This window comes from Neopsephotus bourkii, unplaced genomic scaffold (genome assembly GCF_033783945.1).
Source record: "Neopsephotus bourkii isolate Nb327-2 ecotype Australia unplaced genomic scaffold, CSIRO-AGI_Nbou_v1 NB_53, whole genome shotgun sequence".
In the NCBI taxonomy this organism is placed as follows: domain Eukaryota; kingdom Metazoa; phylum Chordata; class Aves; order Psittaciformes; family Psittacidae; genus Neopsephotus; species Neopsephotus bourkii.
The window spans coordinates 12,335,089-12,355,504 of NW_026900570.1; the positions used below are offsets into that span (position 1 = coordinate 12,335,089).

The 20,416-nt window shown below is 38.8% G+C and overlaps 1 protein-coding gene across 1 annotated transcript in view; it reads right to left on the bottom strand.

Annotated features, from left to right (window-relative positions):
* MYO3A (myosin IIIA) overlaps positions 1 to 20,416 on the bottom strand; it is a 111,085-nt gene that overhangs the window by 45,299 nt on the left and 45,370 nt on the right. The window contains exons 8-16 of the mRNA XM_061351358.1: positions 20,174 to 20,239; positions 19,620 to 19,775; positions 9,219 to 9,318; positions 6,935 to 7,051; positions 5,818 to 5,922; positions 5,651 to 5,734; positions 4,680 to 4,882; positions 1,966 to 2,064; positions 1,753 to 1,867 (exon numbers count right to left, since the gene is read on the bottom strand). Coding sequence (XP_061207342.1) covers positions 1,753 to 1,867; positions 1,966 to 2,064; positions 4,680 to 4,882; positions 5,651 to 5,734; positions 5,818 to 5,922; positions 6,935 to 7,051; positions 9,219 to 9,318; positions 19,620 to 19,775; positions 20,174 to 20,239 — 1,045 coding nt within the window. The remainder of the gene's footprint in view (positions 1 to 1,752; positions 1,868 to 1,965; positions 2,065 to 4,679; positions 4,883 to 5,650; positions 5,735 to 5,817; positions 5,923 to 6,934; positions 7,052 to 9,218; positions 9,319 to 19,619; positions 19,776 to 20,173; positions 20,240 to 20,416) is intronic.

A 20,416-nucleotide genomic window follows, 5' to 3' on the forward strand; every position in this document is an offset into this window, starting at 1 on the left:
CTCAGTTTTAACTGGAGTGTAGAAGATATTCTGTCCAAGGTTTTCTGCTAACAAAACATGGAACATGCTTATACAGAACCTCCTCCTCTGGGCACTGGCATGAACGTCAAAATTGAAGGCTGCATTACTGAACAGTGAATTTAGAGAAGGAAATCATTGTCTTGAGGTACCTTTTTCTTACTGAAAATAAATTGTCTCTGAACAAGTATCCTGTATCAGAATCTCAGTGGGGAAAGGTGACTTCTCTGTTCCTGCACTTGCAAACACAACCTCAGACACGCTAATTCACCCTGTGGAGAATGTAAGACAGGCTAAAATGGATGGGGCTCACATGTAACCACAGTTAGATTGCCTGTGGTACTCAACCTGCTTCTGAAACTGTGGGGGTTCTACAGGTGAGTAATTCTTTACAGATTCAGCTCACAGTGGCTTGCTGAGTTAATCAAGTAAAGATCCATGCTAGAACTGCACAATGTAGCCAGTGACCTAGTTCTAACTGGATCTTCAATATATAGGAAGGTCTCTTTTGCATGGTCAGGGTTATTGTTTCCATCCATCCAAGTGAACAAAAGAACTGGGAACAAAACAGGCTTGCTGCTTTTCATGGTATAAATTAGGACTTATCAAGGTCTCCAGTGCTGTGACGAAACTGCTATCTGTGCTGAACTGTGCATCCTCCTGGATGCTGCTTCTGGAAAGGCGAAAGTACAAATATGAAAAGATGTGATAGTACAGGTGTGAAATTACTAAGTGCAGTTGTGAATAACAACCATGTAAAGGAGAAAGAGACTGTGAACGCCACTGCTACTACAACTTAATTCAAAATTAGTATGGAGGAACAGAATAGATGAATAAATCTGTTCTGCTAGCTACTCAAATATTTACATTGAGGGAAGCCAGAAATATTCTACTGGAGTAATTTTCTGTGAAAAGGTCCTTACGACATACAGTTTTGTCAAATAAATCAAAACACACATCCATTCTGCAGCACTAGTGCTGTGTTTCACAGGTCATACCCCTACTATCATTTGTGATAAATAAAGTCAGTGGTAACCTCTAGCTATGATGTTTCACTTCCCCTAAGAGAGAACTAGGGTGCAGAATGGGGTTTCCTTCCCTTGCATTCTACTTTATAAATCCAGAGGCTTGTTTTATTTTAATTATACCAAAGGCATCCTGAGGAGAGGAGCTTAATGGCCAGCAGAGCAATGATGTGAGATAATAAAGAAAGAATGGGTTCGGTTAATGTTTAGTGATCAGATTCATTCCAAAGAGATGTAAAAACGTCATTCAACTTTATTCCTGGAGTTGTGAAAATGTATTGAGTTCATCAAAACTCAGATCAACTCAATGAATTTTTAGGACTCACACCATGGATTTAATCTTAAAACAGAGATGAGACTCATATTCACAGGCCTAAAATTATAGGCTAATAAACAGTTGCAGCATCATTTTCTATGCATTTAATTTACAAAAGCCTTTTTTTTCCTCAATTACTCAGCTGTGCTGTGTTAACTAATTTCAAAGTCTTGTTGACTAATACCCTTTTATTAGATTACCAGTACCTTGAAACCTGAAAAATTTAAATGTGGTAATATAACAGTAAGTTGACCATGCAAGATCCTAAATAATAAAAACACCATTGCTAAAGGAAGAAAATAACAAGGGAGATTATTTGAATGCTTTATATAATTTTTTCCTGATTAAGGTAGCTGTGAAAGTTCATCCCAAAAAGGGGTTATCATCACTCACCTCCAGTGTAAAACCTATGACTTTGAAGCACTGTTCAATTAGTTCAAACTGGGACTTGTAAAAGCTATTGTTCATGAAATCTTGCACTATTCTGAAATGATCATTTTGCAGATATCTGAAAGAGTTGATTGATACAGTTAGAATATAAATGAGCTTAAGGTTTCAACACTGCATTTCTTAGTAAACAATTTATGTACAAATAAACTGCATTACCTGGGAGGTCTATATTCGGGCAGTTTATAATGTGCCAGTTTTTTCTTTTCTGCCAGACCAGCATAAATATAATAAAAAATATGGAAATTTCTCTCGCCTCTGAAACAAGAGAAACAATGAACTGGTTTAGTAATGTGAGCTGGTTACATTTACTGATGATATACATGCTATTATTAAACGTTATTTTAATAATAGGCAAACCCCATGCAAACAGACAGAACACTCTGAAAGAAGCTCTATTACATAAATTCCTGTGAACACCCTTTGTGTGCCTCTGTGTGTTTGTTCTGAAGCTGCCAGGGTGGCTGCTTGGTGCTACAGCCAGCTAAATGCTGGTCTACCATGGATGCAATTGGTAGATGCTGGGTGAGATCTTGCAATTTGCTCACCCACCTGTATTAAATGGGCTGCTCAACCTCCATCTATCTAAAAAAATCTTTTGACCATAGGAGAACTACGCATTCCTGATTCACTGAACCCCATGTGTTTGCTGTGTCCTTTAGCCCCGAATCAAGAAAGCTCAGAAGCAGACATTCAGCAAACGGCTTTATTACTTGGCATGCTTTGCCTAAAAGTTAGGTGCCTAAAAACCGGAAGAGAAGCTTTACTGCATTTTCAAAGTTCCAGTGCACCTTATGAGGAAGAACTGGATGCTTAAGTGGAAAGTTGCTACCACCACTGAACCCTGAGATAGCCAAGTCAGTCACTATGAAATGGAAGAAAGGAATTGTGTTCAACCCCTTGCTTTTTGCATGATCTGATGCGTGTGTCTCAGGAGCATTAATACATGCTTCTGTGAAACAGGATCACAGCCTGGTGCACTCCTGCCTGTGTGGGGTGCCTAGATTAGAGGCAGCTTAGTTTGTATATTTTACTGTGGACAGCCAGCAGTAGAAAACAAGATCAATTTAAGGGGTAGGAGCAGATCCCTTATCTTCCCCCTCAGTGCCAGTCCCTCTGTCCCTGCCTTATGGTTACATAATGTTGCATAGCCATGCTTTGCACAATCTGAAACCTCACAATGTCCTGATGTTTTGTGTACACTCTGGGAAAGGCAGGAGAACCTGTAGGTTCAAAACCTCTTGGCTTGAACTGAGTCTGGAACTTGAGTCTCCCATTTTCTGGGTAATCAGTCACTGGGTTTTCTGCAAAAAGTCATTCCTAGCTCTCCATGTGGGTCTGGGACTCCTGCTCTAGCAGAAGAGCAGAAGAGACACAAACAGCTTAAAGTGTCCTTGGAAGTTTATGCCACAAAATATAACCTCTTAGCGTGACTCTCATGCTGAACACTTCAGTGGCATTTTCTTGTGATTTCAGGCATCTAAACACCTACCTAAATAGCATCTGAGGCATGTAAATGCTTTTCTGACTTCCTGTCTCAGCATGTGGCTAAATATAAATTGATAGCCAAAGCATAAACCCATGAAAATTTATGAAAACTGGTATTTTAAGGAAAAAGCTCATTATATTCTGAAAAAGAAGTATCTGTGCTTATGTTCAACTGTGGGAAAACCCACCATTTCATAAAACTGCTTTTAACTTTAAATTGTTTGTTGAAACATTCCAAGTGATACGCTGATGTTCTTCATGTCACAACTCTACAACAGGCAACAAGATCTTGCAGAACTCCAAAATCAGTAAAAACGAGTAAGTGATCAGCAAGGGGAAAAATTTAAATCACTGACAACATTCTTTATCTCAAACTTTGGTTTTTTCTGTTATTATTATTGCAGAAATGGAGTTGCCAAAATACGTTTTATCTGGTTGTGCTATGTATTAGGATAGAAAATACATCTCAATAATTTAAATGAATTGGAAATGCCATTTAATTTTTCTGTCATTTTATATTACGAAATACACACACGGCAAAGATGGGTCTGTTCTGCATTTGGTCCACAACCCTTAATAATCAGATGCCCCAAAATGGAAAATGAGCACTTTGCAAACAAAACTACAATACTAAAGGAAATGTAGAGGAATTAAATCCTAGTAATATACTTAATACATTACTCAAACTTCCACAAAGAAAGGTAAAACTGAACTATTAGAAACCTTTTACAATCATAGAATAGTTAGGGTTGGAAAGGACCTTAAGGTCATATAGTTCCAACCCCTCTGCCATGGGCAGAGACACTTCACACTAAACCATGTCATCCAAGGCTCTGTCCAACCTGGCCTTGAACACTGCCAGGGATGAAGCATTCACAACCTCCCTGGGCAACCAACTCCAGTGCCTCACCACCCTCATCATAAAGAACTTCCTCCTTATATCCAATCTGAACTTCCTCTGTTTAAGTTTTAACCCATTACCCCTTGTCCTATCACTACAGTCGTTAATGAAGAGTCCCTCCCCAGCATCCTTATAGGCCTCCTTCAGATACTGGAAGGCTGCTATGAGGTCTCCATGCAGCCTTCTCTTCTCCTTTTAATTCTTCACACATTATGATATACTTTATATATCGCATTTGCATTTTTATGAGATTGGCTTAAATAACCCAGGAGGCAGCAAAAAAAATCAGAAGCAGTTTTCAGCTAGCTTACAGATTTATAAGCTATTCATGTATCATTTATAAGAAAAAAATCCCAGTACCATATTCATCTTCATGATATCCAAGATAATTTCCTATATTGTAGTTCTACTCTGTAGCTCCAAAATGAGGTCAAATATAGTTTTTTTGTAGCCCCCAAATTAGGTCAAATGTTTTTATACTTACACTGCCTGGTGGACAACTCTGGATTTTTCCAGGAGATACTCTGAAATCTGAGCTCCTACTACAGTGCCACCACAAGTGAATTTCATTTCCAAATACTTTCCAAATCTGCTCGAGTTATCATTGATGATAGTGCCTGCATTCCCAAATGCTTCTACAAGGTTATTCACCTGGAGGATCTTCTCCTGTAGAGTCCTGTTATTAGCCTGGATATGGAAAAGACAATGCTTAAAATTATCAGTAATCATTCAAATACATTCATTCTTGTTTCTTTCCTTTTCGACTTGGTATTGTGAAGTGCGACATCACTAGGGAAGCCATTCCCATGTGAATTGTTTGTAAATACAGGCATGCTTAAATCATGAAACTTGTCAGAATATAGCAATCTGCAGAACTAAGGGCTGGCTGGAAGAGATAACACACATAATGATAATGACAACACCAGAAGTAATCAATTTCTGTGGCCCAGTACTCTGAGATAGCTGGCCTGCTTTTAGGATCCTTGTTAATAACTGCTTACTGCTGCATTGCACCATACCAATAGATCGGATTGCTTGCATCTCACCTGGGACATGCAAAAATGCCATTTTATTTAGAACACTATGTGGTCATTTCCCAGAATGACCATGTTCCGCTGACAGAAATCTGGTTGTGGAAGGAGGTGAAAAGCTAGAAGAGATTTTATTTAGTACAGTTTGGGTGATTTGAAGACACTCAGTTTAACAAAGCCAGACTAAGTTGCATCCCTTACTGCAGTGGGTACTTCACTGCAGAATCCCCAACATATTTCCAAATGACCCTAGTTCAGGAGGGAGGAAGGGGTAGACAGATCTGCATCATGTTCCAATCTGAAGTCACAGAAGTTCTTTGCAAAATGTATTACAGTCTTGCCCCCCTACCAATGCCCTGTCCATATGTTCAGTCAATTATGCCTAAGAGCAAAGCCTTACAGAGAAACCCCTTTTGAAACATACCTTGCCCAGGACAGTGAGCTGCTGAACCAGAAGATGGGCACTTTGTGTCTTGCCAGCTCCACTTTCTCCAGAAATAACAATACACTGAAGAGAACAAGAGCATGACTCTAAGCACACTACATATCTCAATCGAGCAAACGATGTAATTAAGACAACCTCATGTATACCTGGTCAGAGTTGTACGTCACCATGGACTGATAGCCTATGTCAGCAACAGCAAAAATATGAGGAGGGTTGGCAGTCCGTTTGGCTCCAATATACAGTTTGGAATGCTAAGTGTGGGAAAAATGAAAACATTATCAGCTGTCCCTTAACAACCTTTTGTTGTTTTTTTTAAATCACAGTTGCGTTTTATTTTCAGATTAGAGCACAGCATGCTGAGATTACCAACAGTGATGATTATGCTGTGAAACTCAAATTATCACAAGAAAAATTAACACTGCCAGACATCAAGGACCAAATTATAATTTAATTTTGTTTCTTCTTCTCATCGGTTTAGTATTTCTGCATTATATTGATGTCAAAACTTAAGAACTTTTCTGTACCCACAGTATATGATAATTAATAATGCAAAATTCCTGTGTGACCAGATACTCGTATCTGTCGCCTTTTGTATAATGGACAGGCAAATTCACAAAAAGTTAAAATTTTACAGGGTTGCTTTGTAATCTGCCTGATCAATCAAATGGCTATGGCTTCCCCAGTTCTCTTGGGAAGAAATGCCCCCAGCTCCTACCTTCAGCCATTCAGTTTTCCAAGGGATGAGAGGAGTAAGATTCACATGGAAAAATGTACTTATCTTTAGAATTACTACTTCTGAACTAGCTGCTATGGGCAGCTAGCACCTTTACACTCCATGGGGTTTTAGTCAACAAACGTCATGAATTTAAACAAACGTCATACAATTTACCTCATGCAAGAATGAATTTTGAAAGTCACTAAAAGAATAACAATGTAAAAAATCTATTTCTATGCATTGATCAAAATGGACGACTTGCTCAAATATAGCTCTTTGCACTTCAGACATGATATAGACATTATACTGTAGACATAAAGATGTCAGAAATTAAATTTTTTGGAGTTTCTCATTTCTTTGCTGAAACCCAGTATGTGATAAAGATGTATGTCAACATGCACTTGAAGAAGCAACTGTAGGGGTAATTCTGTTTTTCAGAGTGAACTGCTGTAATCTCAAGAATGGTCTTACTCTATACTTAACACAAATGTTCAAACTTCAGTGGAAATCAGTGCTAGTTTAAAAGAACCAAACCTAGATTTTCACACCTGTGAAGAATAAATATCTATGTTGCGAAATGGATTAACAGCAATAAGAATGTCCCCAACATAGGTGTAGATCTGATCCTTGGCATAACTCTTCTGCAACTGCTCTGTTACTGTGTTCTGATGGAGAAAAAACAGGAACATTGAATCACATGAGGAAAAAACCAGTATTATGAAAATGTATGAAATATATATTTACAACAAGTAAGGATGGGGAGGGAAGGTATTAATAGTCAGGAATACAGGTGATCATGATGAAAAGCAAGTAACACTTTCAAACACATTGCCATTCCTAATTTCTTGCATCCAAACTCACTTTGAACAATATATACTTACAGATCCACAACTGGCTGTAAAAAAAATGAGCTAATAAGTAGTGCTGTAACTCGATTAATCACAGGTTTCTGTAAGACAGTCCTGTCTTCATTTCTAACACTACAGCTTCATGTCATTCATTATGCAAGAGCCATATGTTTGAATTCATAACTGCCATTACAACTGGTCTAACATCACTCTCATGATGACACAGATTTGAACTGTTTGGACCTTTCTATATAACAGTCACTCTCTGCTGTGATTGTTCTTTGCTGCTGGAGACCCAATTCTCCCTGAACCAAGAAAAAAAAAAAGAGCTGTAGTGGCACACCCAGTTTCTTGACAATTTTCCTCAGATTCTTCTGCATAGAGCTGGGTATGTAATGTGCCTGATTAGGTTTCCAGTCAAAACAAGACATAGAGCTGGATGAAGAAATTCAAACCAGCCTTTTCTACTGTTTTGAGGTACATGTAAAAATATTTAGGCTGCATCCCCACTGGAACAGAATGACAAGCAGCAGAGGACTGCAGAAGGAATAGTTTTTCCTTCACATCTATCTGTTCACAGTGTTGTGTGCTGCGTTCTGGTTAAAAACACTTAAAACCTGAATTCTCAACAGCTGAAGAGGTTACATTTCCTTTGAAGGAAAACACGAGAAAACCTTGATTTAGCACTGCCTTTATAAACTCTTCCCTTTTTGGTTTTGAATCCTGTTTTGTTTTTGCCTATCACCAGATTCACATTAACACATTGTTTTAAGGGGATCTTCTGCCCTTTTTACAATTATTTCTTGCACTGATAGAAGGTGTCCTGTTTCGCTCTTCTGATGGGCTACCTAAACTGGAAGAAAAGTTTGAATGGAAGAAAAGAGACAGTTTTGAGAAGCTGCCATTCATATATGAAAGAGGTTTTAAACTGGATTTGATTCAGTAAAATGTCACGTAGTCAAATTATGCCTTTAGGTGGAGGCTTCCTGATTATGCTCAACCTCAGAAGAGATAAGATATTCAGATACATTTCTAGCTCATCTGTATTTTTGTGTCTCCTCTTTCACTCAGACTATTTATATGCTACATGCCAAAAGATAAGAAAGTCTCACTAGCATATGGCTACTCTTAATACTAAAAAAAAAAACCGCTTAAATCTCAGCTTTGTGCAGTAGATGAAGTTTGGATTAGCTCTATTACTATCACCTACACTTTAAACTAATACAACCAAACTCTTGGATGATGGAAGATAAGACAATGTGAATTATAGTTTATGCACAGCCCAGCAGAGGAAGAATGGCTGTTTACAACCACTGATGGCCTCTAAGACCTGCAGATAATGTGCTGTAGTGTGGTTCTTCTTTCTGATTTTGAAGCTTCAAGCACAAACACAACAGACTTCCCCCTCCCCTTAAGCATGCTCCCCTGCTCCTAGTGGGATCGTTTTCAAACCTTGACAAAACAGTGAGATCTGTATCAGTAATTTTGTTAAAAGTTCACAGGAAGGCATTGACAGGTCAGAGTGCCAGCTGACATAAATTGATCTCTAAGCATCTCCACACCAAAGTCAGTGAGAACCCAGCCTAGGGCAGTAAGCTAGTTTAAGACCTCCTAAATGTTGAAGCAACAGGGGAGAAGGTGCTTTTCCTGGACCTGAACTAATTTCAGGTTAGCACATCATTGCAGATTAGGTACTTAGCTGTAATAAAATCCAGCAATATAAACCCTGTTAAGGAAATAGTGCTACAATACTGCTCAGCCTTGGGCTGTAACTGCAGAGGGTATTTTACCTTTGAGTTGGAACTATTCCTGCAAAATGGTAAATCTAAAATATTTGGCATAAAATGGTAAAATGCCATTGTTTACACTTACACACTTGACACAAGTGCGACAACATAGCTGAACTTGAAAATCAACAGCACACCATTGTGTTCTAATATGTAATTACCCCCGTCAAGGAAAATGTGAAAAAGGAGATTCTTACCTCATCCAGTACCTCCAAGGTTGCTAAATCATCTACCTCCTCCTGGTTTGAAACTAGTGACTTACTGTAGTTCCCTTTCTTTGTATGAATACGCTCAAATCTAGAAAAGAAAGAGACCAAATTTCCTAATGTAAGGAAACACAGAGCTGATCTTGCATCTGTAACCATCCTGAAAGCAATTAAACAAAAAAATTCTAGCTTTCCATTGTTCTGAATTCAAACCCACAAATATCTGAATGACAGGACAAGATATAACTTCTTAGTGCAGTGCACCTGTAATTCACAACTCAAAATCTATGGTTTGATCACACAGCTGATACTGTGACGAAGTTTTTTGACTGTACAGATCCCTGCTTGATAACACCTGTACACCAGCTTCAAGACTGGAGCTATGAAGCACAGGGGATAAAATAACATATTTTTAAAACATGTAACAGTCAAACTCCGGGACCTGCCTGCAAAAAGAAAAATAACCCAGATAAAAATCATGGATAGGACAAATCCAGGGGTGTATGATGAAATAGTAGGGCAAGGATGATGTAGACAAAGCACCCAGGATGGAAACACTTCTAGCTCAGCAATGACAAAGATATAAAACCTGGCTGAGGTGACTGACCACACTGTAGAGCAAAGTGCTACAGAAGCCCATATATGTGAAATACATCCTGACCAAAAAGAATTTTCTCGGGCTCTACTGGAAAAAAAAAATCATAAAAAATAAGCAAACAAAATTTTAACCCTTTTTCTTATCACAGTTAAATTTCATTTAAGTTTTTGTTTTAAAGTGAAATTTCTTTTCTCTTTTAATCAAGCCAAAGAAAACTTTATGCAGTCTTATAGAAATTGGCAAGAAAATTCCTAGGGACTGGGATTAGTCTCTATCCAAGAGTAAAGGCATTGCTAATCAAAGCGAAAGCAGCAGAAAATGCAAGGTTTACAATTCACATTAGTTATGCTTTATGAGATGGGTAAAATCAGAGAAAGAGAAACTGGATAAGTAACAGCAAACTGAATCCAGCTGAGATGTGCAATATGGCACAAGCACAGAAAGACAATCAAGTAAATTTGATCTCCTTATATGACCTCATTCCCCTTAATACTACTAGGAAGGCACTTCTTAAACACATGGAACATACACCTTGGCAAACTGAGACAGCAGGAAAACTGTGTTGTGTGAAACACACTCACTTTTTACCTTGATTCCAGACAAAATCCTTTACTTAATTATGACATTTGGATATATGGCATGAGTAGAAGCGTGTTTTCTACCCAGGCAAGTACTTTACTGTACAGTGAACACAGGACAGCAGGAAGAGGGCAGCTGCACCAAGATGAGGTAGAACGAATGAACTTCTGGGGAAAGCTGAGAGACTTCTGAACTCCTATGTTTTTTGAAGATTTACTGCAGAGTTTAATGGGCTGCACACATTCCATGAACACCACCTGCTTCACAGGTGCTGCTTCAGGTCACGCAGGCTATACAGAGATGTGGGATGCGGCTTCAGAAAGTCAAGCAGGAACCCACTTGGCATCAGCTACTGATTGCCAGGACTGAAAACAGGCTAGAATAGGCAAATGATGCCCTCACAAACTGTGAGTGCGATCAAGACCTGAATGATGGAACTGCAGGCATGAATGCACTTCATCTAGCACTTCAATTTCTCTTGTCTCTAGCTATTGTTCATGAGGGTACCAGAACAGCCTATCCTAATACACATGCCAGTAATAGTGCAGTTGACTCCTCACTTATGCAGATGCCAGCTACCACTGGAGTCTTTCCCTTATCTATAATGCAAAGGCAGGAGTTTCACACCACAGCTGACTAATTCTGCAACCTTAACATCAAGACATAAACAGAAGACTTTATTATAAGAGCTAGCATAGCCTCTGTGCCAATGTCGCAGCCCAAAATCCAGTGTGGAGGCAAAGTCATGAGGAAGCACAATGAACAGTATGGATCAACAGGATCTACATCACCCTGGTGGAAGAGAGGAACCAATTCCTGACAGTTTTATGCCCAGCTATCTTGCAGACAACTCTCAAAAGGTTTCCTTCCTCCCTCCCTCCCTCCCTCCCTTCCTTTCAGTATTTAGTACAGGCCCCCAGAAGACTAGATACAGTTGTGAGGATGGCAGTGAGGCCCAATTACATGAGGTGAAAAGCAACACATGGTCCTGTTACAACATAAGCAGTGTAGAGACAAAAAGAGACGCAGGAGAAGTGTGTGCCTGTGTGTGGGAAGAAAGACAGCTTTTGCTGCAAGAGGTCCAAAACTGGGCTGTAATCTGGTATGTATTATATTTAAATATAATTGAAGTTGAAGCAGAAAACACACACGAATGCAAGCAAACACATTGAAAGGGATGAGTCTGGTGCAAGGCAATCACAATTCTCCTAGGTCTGACCTCTTATTTCCTTTTCTTTGGAGCCCATTTTTACTGTGACAGCTGTCCTGATAGTACTGTCCTTAAAATAACACTATGAGAATTTTTGGTTGCATGTACACCCAGGTTATATTAAAAAGGATGTGGTAATACTAAGATTTAAATTCACTCTTCAGCTTTGCATGGTCTGCTGCTGCTTGATTTGCATTTACCAGCTGCAGTACAGTATTGTATTCACAAGCCAGATGTACAGGGAAAATCCTACCCTCTCACTGGAAATGTGCCCCCTCTATAGCCCAAGCTCCCATTGACACTTTAACAGTTTCAGTTGAAAATTTAAATTTGGATGGTTGAAACAATTTTTCCTTTGTTCCTGCCTGAAGGTCATTTTGTGTTCAGAAAATGCATCTAACATCAGTAAAACTTTGAGAAAGACCTATCAACATGTACATGAAGGAAAGATGCAGGAAGTGCAGGACTGTATCAAGCTCTGCTGTTCTATTTTTACATTACCAACGGAAAACCCAAAACAAGGCATCTGTCAAGCTATGCTTTACATTTCTGGGGGAATTGTTACACATTGAGTATTTTTTTGTTTGTTTGTTTAAATGTTACTGCCTATCAGTGACAGAGTGATATTTCCCAAGATTTGTTCCAATTACCATTTTTCATTTAATGTAGGAAGCTGACAACTGCCTTGCAAGAAGGGATGGGAATGCTCCAGTCATGGAGACTTCTCTTTTTTCATTTTTTCTTTTAAGGAAACGATCTCTGCTTATGGCAGGGAAGCTTAATTACATAAAATTGATTCTCCTGTAATCCTCTTCAGCTGACATTATGATAACACTAGTGCTTGTTAAACCAGATTTTATTGTCCATTCTCCAGAGTACAGCAGAGCAGCAGATTTGCAGAACACAATATTTTTCTGCTTTGCTGTCAAAGGGCACAGTCCCCTTAAGGGCAGTTATACTGCTTCTCTTGCTAAAACTTCAACCAATCACACCCCCCCCCCCCCATCAATGCTGTTGATATCAATACTGAAATTTCATTATCATCATGCACATAGACATTGTGAAGTGAAATAACTACGTTTCTCTGTTCAGAAATTATTCATTGGAGGCGTCAGGTCTTACAGCCATGCTCAACAACCAATTTAAGCAGCTAAAGACCAGAAACATCATCCCAGTATGGACAAGAAAATGAGTCAAGGCAGCATTGTTTCTTGCCTCCTCCTTCACACCCCCTGCTTATCTTTCAAGATTCGGTTAAATCAAAATGAAGCAACTGCAGCTTTTTCTTCTTCAAATTGTCAGAATGTATTTAAAGGATTTCTGATAGTTCCAAAAATACCATGAAAAGAAAAGTGTGACTCAAGATGCCTCATTGAACTTTCTGCTTAAACTGGCTGGAGACTCATCTATAGACTAAAAAGTGACAGGAAAAAGGCTGGCCTTGGTCTGGGTGTAAAGAAGAAACTAGAAATAATCAGGTTTTCTGCAATGTGCAGGTGGGAACAGCTGTACACCTCCCAGTAGTTATAAAGAACATTAAAAGTGACAAACAGAAAAAACCAAACAAAAGCAACACAGAGAAACCTGTACAGGGGCTGTCACTGCTGGTGATTCTATTTCTCTGGAGGCTGCACAGAACAATACAGATTTAAAATCAAAATTTTGTCTTCAGCAGGTGTATCTGGTGGGATATGCTTAAATAAAACTGTAGTCTTACGTCAATACAAAATCTGCACCTGAATTTAGAAAAGTGTATTGATATGACTCCAGCTGTATGTGCACAATGCTCTGCAGGAAAACCTGTGCTCCCTCTATGTTTAAATGATTGGACAGCACTGGCTGCAGACTGAGGGAGCTGTGCTCAAGCTTATGCAATGCTGCTGAGAGCACAGTGCTGCCCAGCAGAGCTACAGGGCTTTTGATTCATAGGGGGTCCCTGTCCGGCCAACTAGGTCATGTCCTGCTCTGCACAATCTGTTTGCCAAAGCCCACGCTGGTTTACCATGCCCTCCAAAAGCAGATTATTGGTCTTTCATAATCTTCATAATAGTCTCAAGGGATGGCTGTATCCCTGACAATTTTCAGGGAAAAATATGTGTTCTCAACTGAGCAAATAGATCTCTAAAAGGACTCTTTAGGATTAGTCCTTTATTGCCATCATGAGTCAGGTCCATGCTCTATGGTCAGAACCATACTGACAAGATGAAGGTGAAGGTCCAAATGCAAGTGATGCCTGGTGAGTTTTCCCACCTTCAGGAGAAATGACAGGAGGACTGACACAACAGTAAAGTAGCAGTTGTGGAGCTTTACTCCCAGGGAGGCCTGAATGTAGGAGTAACTTCTCTCTCCTGTTTTGCTCCAGCAAGTAAACTATTCGTCATTCAGGCATTGCTGCTGTCCACTGTATTGCATGGAAGGAGATTCTTATTCTGCTGTAGAGATGCGTATTAAGTAGAAGCATGGGACTGGAGGCTATGTTGCCAGAAACTCTTTATTGCTTTTGCCGCCGAAAAGCAGTTTGCAGCATAGCTGTCCTACAAAGCCCACACTGAATTACAGTGAGACGAAGAAGTGGCTTGAAGTGCTGAAGGACTGGTCTGGATCTCTGAACCCTCATGTTTAAGGCTCTACTCGGATACACATTTTATCTGGAGACCTTGACCAAGACAGCACTGGACTCTGTGTGAGCTGTCTTACCCTGCTCCTCACGCTGCATTAGTCAAGCTAGTGTGGTGATTTCTCCTTAGCTAATATCTGCCCTGCAGATTTGGGCTTAAAGGATTGCTGTCAGCTGCTTTCCACTTGCAGAATGACTCAGAGAGATAGAAATAGAAAGAGAGAACACCCAGAAAATAAGCGACACAAGTCTCTGCAATCACGGAAAGTCATGGAAAGAAACTGTAGGGTATTCCATGCTTTTAACAGGGGAGAATAAATTCACCACCACCTTTGTGCATGTTGTACATTTAACTTCTACAAACTTAACCTCCCTGAACTTTCCAAATAGTTAAATAGAGCAACTGTTTTGCATCCTGTCACTAGATTTTAGTGGTATCCCTGCACGACCAATACAGAAGTACAAAATCTTAGGAAAGTAATTCAGCTTACCCCAAAGCCCTTGGAATCACTTTGCAGTAGCATGGGTCTCTTTCCTATGTTTACTTAGAGGATATACAACAATGAGGCTCTTAACCTGGGGACCAGAGTCATTCGCTGAAATCTAAGTGCAGTGAATATCCCTTGCTTATACAGCTCATTCTGGAATGAGTCATAATTCCCAGGAAATACACACTGTACTAATCATTGCACATTTCTGCAGAGATTATTGTAAAAGCAGTCAAGATTAAGACAGCCAAACAACTCCAGATAAAAGTCGTACAAGCCTGACTGTCAGGTGTAGATGTGACAGTTCCGAAGGACATTTCAAAGACAGCTATTTCTGTTGCAAAGTAAAACTCTTTACAATGCAGTTCTTTTCCTCTCATTTGCCCTAGCAAGAAGTGGGTTTTTTTAGAGCAGTTTGGGGGTATATGCTGCAGCACTCATTTCTAATAATCATTTTCATCACTAATTATAAATTCTAACAGCTATAATGTGACTTACAAGAATATAAGTATGTGACTGAAGGATTTGCTAAAAGTGAGGGGAAACATAAGGTGAATGTCAAGGCTCAAATGAGGTTATTGTTTGTTCATTAGAGAATTTGTCTTATTTTTGTTAAAGATTGTGCAATAAATTCCATTATCACGCCTTTTGTGTCACTATCAACATAGAAAAGAATTGGAATATAGTGTGTAAAGAGCTAGGTGGTCCTGAGGACTGGAGTAACAGATATGGGATGAAGTTTATTTGTATAAAATCTCAGGATCATACTACTAGGTTGTGACAGAATGTTTTCTATTAGTTGAAAGTTCATCAATTTGAAAAGACCAAAGGAAAAGTAGCATCAAGTTCATTATGAGTAATGAACCTCCCTGAAAAGAGGCAAATGCCATGCCGTGAGTTGCACAAAGAAAAAGGCTTTTCTTGCCATAGCCATGACAAAGTCAACCCCTGCAGAAGCCCAAGGCCTTTATCCTGAATTTGGCTCTCCTCACCTAGGATTCACAGTTCAGTGAGAACCCAAATACTAAACAAAGCCCCACAATTGCACTCAGGATGCAACTCTGCCTGCTTCACTTACTTCCTAACATTAATTTATCTCCTTCAGCTTACTTCATCATTCCAAACAGCAAATTTTAGAGATGTTTCAGTTAAGATGGTATTAGAAAATGTTAATGTATCAACGGATATTTTCTCATGCTCACAGTATCACAGTATCACAGTATGTTAGAGATTGGAAGGGACTTCAAAAGATCATCTAGTCCAATCCCCCTGCCGGAGCAGGAACACCTAGATAAGGTTACACAGGAACGTGTCCAGGCGGGTTTTGAATGTCTCCAGAGAAGGAGACATTCAGTGCTCTTGGCATTGTAATTTCAATGTGAGATCTGAATTAGAAAAGGTTAAGTTGCAAACAGATATTCTTAGCGTGAAGAAGTGATGACTTCAGAGAAAAAATGTATTGCATTCTCTCAAAGTAAAAAAGTGGAATTTGTAATGAAGCTCATTGCTAGTATACATGCGTTTTTTGAGCCTCAAGTATCAGAAGATGAGCTAGTGGTGTAAGACTGTTCAGAGGCTACTGAAAAAACAGTACAGTCTTCCATCACCCACATTAAGTCTTGAGCAGGTCTATGGCGTACTGCCCTTTAAGTTGATGTTTCTGGTTATTCAGGAGGTCAGTGGGCTCTGTTGCTCTTGCTAGGTGTTTAGAAAGGATACAGAACCGAAAACTAGGTTCCTCTTCACTGGAATAACAATAATAGGAAGGTCCAGAGAGCCCAGTGCAATGTCCTAATGACTCAGTGACTCATCAGGGATAGAAAATACCTCAGGAACACTGGTGCTAATGGTGTGATTGTAGGGTGGCTTCCCTCTGTGCCTAGAGAACACACACTCTTCTTGAGCAGTCATAGTGCTCAAAGATTGGATCAGAAGACCTGGTCTTCTGCAAAAACTTCTGAGACTGTGACATAACCTAACAGGATCCCTTCTTTTCGGACTATATACACTGCACTTTCAGCAAACAGCAAGATACGGTCAAAAGTGCATCAACAGACAACCACTGAAGAAGGCAGTCAGAATCAAATTATACCTCAGCATGCTGGGCAAAGAGGGTAACGTGATTTTGAGCACAGACAGGAAGATGCAGTGGCTGGACCTCAGCTATTAACTTCCAGGCATTTTTCTTTTTCTCCTTTTGAAATACAAAACTTTTATTAATAAAGCTGAATTTGAAGAGGAGAGGAAACATGTACTGAGACAATAACTGGATTGCTTCGTTACAGCCTTAAGTCAATATTACCAAATTTCTTGAGTTTATACGCCATGCCCGTTTATCCAACACGACACAGGTAGGAGATTTCTTCCCTCAGTGGAAGGAAGAGTTTTTTAATGCCTTAAACTACTTGCCTTCCGGTGCCAAAAAGCAGCAGAGCTTCAAATTATGGACTGAGAGCGTCAGTTGGAGACCAGGAGGGAGCTTTACAAGGAAAGTTGCCAGCAACTGGTGAAAGTTCAGGAATTTCACAAAAGGGCCCTATAGTGCCAGTGTAAAAACAGTCCCATAACCAAATAATCGAGAAAAAGAAAAAAGCCAGAAGGTTTCAAGATGAGCCTCTTCCAGGTGACTTGCCACTACACAGCCTACGCCTTGACTCTGGATCGGATTTACATGCTACTTTTGTACACGCTCTGCTTTTGACACAATTTACTCTGTGCAGATTGAAGGCCAGAAGATACACGTCATTAATATTTAAAGACTTTAAAAAAAGTATGACCACTGAATTCAAAGATCTTTGTATAACCCTTTTATCATGCAGAAAGAACAAATGCCATTCTCCTTTACAGGACTGGAATTCTAATTTCTTATAAAGTAAAATAATGTACATATTTTACTAGTTTCAGCTACTTGAAAATAATATCTACTTTTCTTGCTTTTACAGGGATAGTAACAGATATAAAGGTGGGTACTCTTACTGTTTCTAGGAGACAACTAGTCATTTGCTGCATGCACTGCTATGAAAGACCATCTTCCAGCAAATGTAGACAATAAACATGTTACAGCTGAAGTGACTGTAGGTACAGTGACTGTAAAATGTGATTTTTACTTCCAGTCTTTCATACTGCCTTCACTGATCTCATGTATGGAAAGATTTGGTTAAATTAGTGCAAATGAGATTTATATTAGTATCAGCCTGTTATGAAGTATGGATCTAGCTATTAGTTTAACTGTGCCATTTAAATCGGTTAAATAACTAGATCTTTTACACAGTTTCAGATAACATATTCCTATTATTTTCAGAGAGAAAATTCCACCTTTCTTTGGGAAGATTTATGTAGAAATTATACTTGATCAACTGTAAAAACATGGGTAACTTCATCACATGGTAATACCTTCCCTTAAACTGGTTCATGTGAAGAGTGAATAAAACACAATCTAAATAGGATGGGGGAAGTACCAATAGATCATCCTGTTTCTATGCCATGTGACTACTCTGTGTGCATGGAAATTGGGCCACTTTATGCATGCATTGTATAGGAAAAGAAAGTTCATGCAATTTGCCTTATGCAGCATTTACATAGGAAAAAAAAAAAAGAAAGGATTTTGGAAAAAAGTATAGGACTTGACAGAAAACAAATGTATAAGTTCTACAGAATTGGTAAAAAAGCTCATGACAATTGACTTACAAGCCTGTTTTTTAAAAATCAGTTAAACTTTGAAAGGACCAGTGTCACAAGTGTTATCACAATTCAGTAACAGTGTTTTGGACTAATTTTACCAACATACCATTTTCCTATGTTTCATAAATTAATACTATTAAAAGTCTGGAGCTCGTTGCTGTTTTAATGCTCAGCACTGACATCTAATAAGCTTATTTCTATTCCAGAATCTTTCTGGATTAAGGAAGCATCAAGTCTGCATATACAAATACAGTCTGAAGCTTAAATTTAAGTCAACTGCATAGCTTTTCTCCAAAATGCCAGAAAAGCTAAAGTACTACTCATCCCACATACATTTAAGGTCCAAGGAAACTTGAAAATTATAAATTATTAAAAACTATATTTTTTATTAGCTTTAAAGCATTGAATAAATAGAAAAAAAATCCACAGTTAAAACTGAAGACTGCTGTATATATTGTTACTACAAATATGTCTGAAAGGAAATGTGGCAGATTTCAGTAAGCTTTTTCCATACATGGTAATGCCAAAATGTCTTTTAAATTTTATGTTCCATTTAAAAGAAAAGAAAAATTGTCATGCTTTACCGTGAACCACAGGAGCAGTCACACCAGTAGTACATCAATACTAATCTGCTACATTTCACATCTGACACACTATTTCAGTGTACTGAATTGGGTTTTTTTAAATTGTAAAATTGAGCCAAGCCATTCTCAATTGTTTCAGATGAAAGCCATCAGGTCCTAAGTGATTTATTCAGAATTGCTATTCTTATATACCAGTGGAAGAAAGAAAATATCTATACAATAAGACACAGTATTTGAACTTGCAATTTCATTCAGTCAGTGGTATCCAATTGTTGCAGGAACCTTACTAGTTATTTTTAGCTTCCTTGCTTAAACTGAACATTAGCTGAACATGTAAATGTAAGAAAATGCCAAACACAATTTCACCTAACCTTAGGTTTCTGAATGCTAAGATCCTAATCTGCATCTTGAGTCAGAGGAGAAAGGAAAGGCATTTCTAAAGACTGTTTCATCCTACATGTGAATCGTAATCCCCCTCTTGCCATTGGCTCTATAGGGGAACCAAAAGATTAAGCTGCTTGTTTTTTGGCCAGCCACAGTTATGACAGGTGAATCTTTCCCTGAGTGCTAGCTGCTCCGAAACAGTGAAAGTATCAAAATTGTCCCACCTGGTCTACTTTTTTAGCTACTTTTACCTTGCCTTTTCAGTTACTCCCATTTGTTGATGAACGTCAATAAATTCCATGAGTTGTCTTTGTAGCACGTTTTCTTTTCCTTCAATTTGCTTAATAAAATCATGCTGCAAAAGACTAGATACTGTTGGACGCTTCTCATAATCTTTAGTCAAGCACCTGTGCTGGCAGAAAAAACACATCATTGTTGAGGGATTGCTGTTCAGTTTTGAAATGCTTGCCTGTAGTTTACTCATGCCTCCATGATAAATATATCCATCTTAATCACAAAAGTTCTATATTGAAAATTGTTTTCACCAAACTGATGACCCCAAGATGTTAAATTACTGTATTTTAAAACTAAATAGTCTGTAAGAAAAACAGAAACATCAAGTGTGTTAACATATTATTTCACGTTTTAAATCTGGACTCTCACTTGAAAGCCAAACTGGATTTACAAGGGTTTTTAAGGACAAGTATTAGTAGCAACAGATTTCCATAGTGAATACAAAGGTATTTTACATATGACATTTACACATGTTTCATATTCAGCTACTGTGGTCTCAGCTGTTACTCACTTGTTAATGAAGTCATTGAATTCAGGTGACCACAGTTCAGGTTGTTGTAGTGTTGGAGGAGGATTCCTGCAAAGGACGATAAGTTAATAAGCTGCTCACTTGACAAAAACAATGTATGAAGGCAGGCTGAGTAACAAGGTTTAGAAGGCCACTGAAAAAGATACTGATTTTGACTGGTAAAAAGAGCATGCGTATATGACACACTACCTTACTGGTTCTCCTACTTTCCATAACTAACAAGGA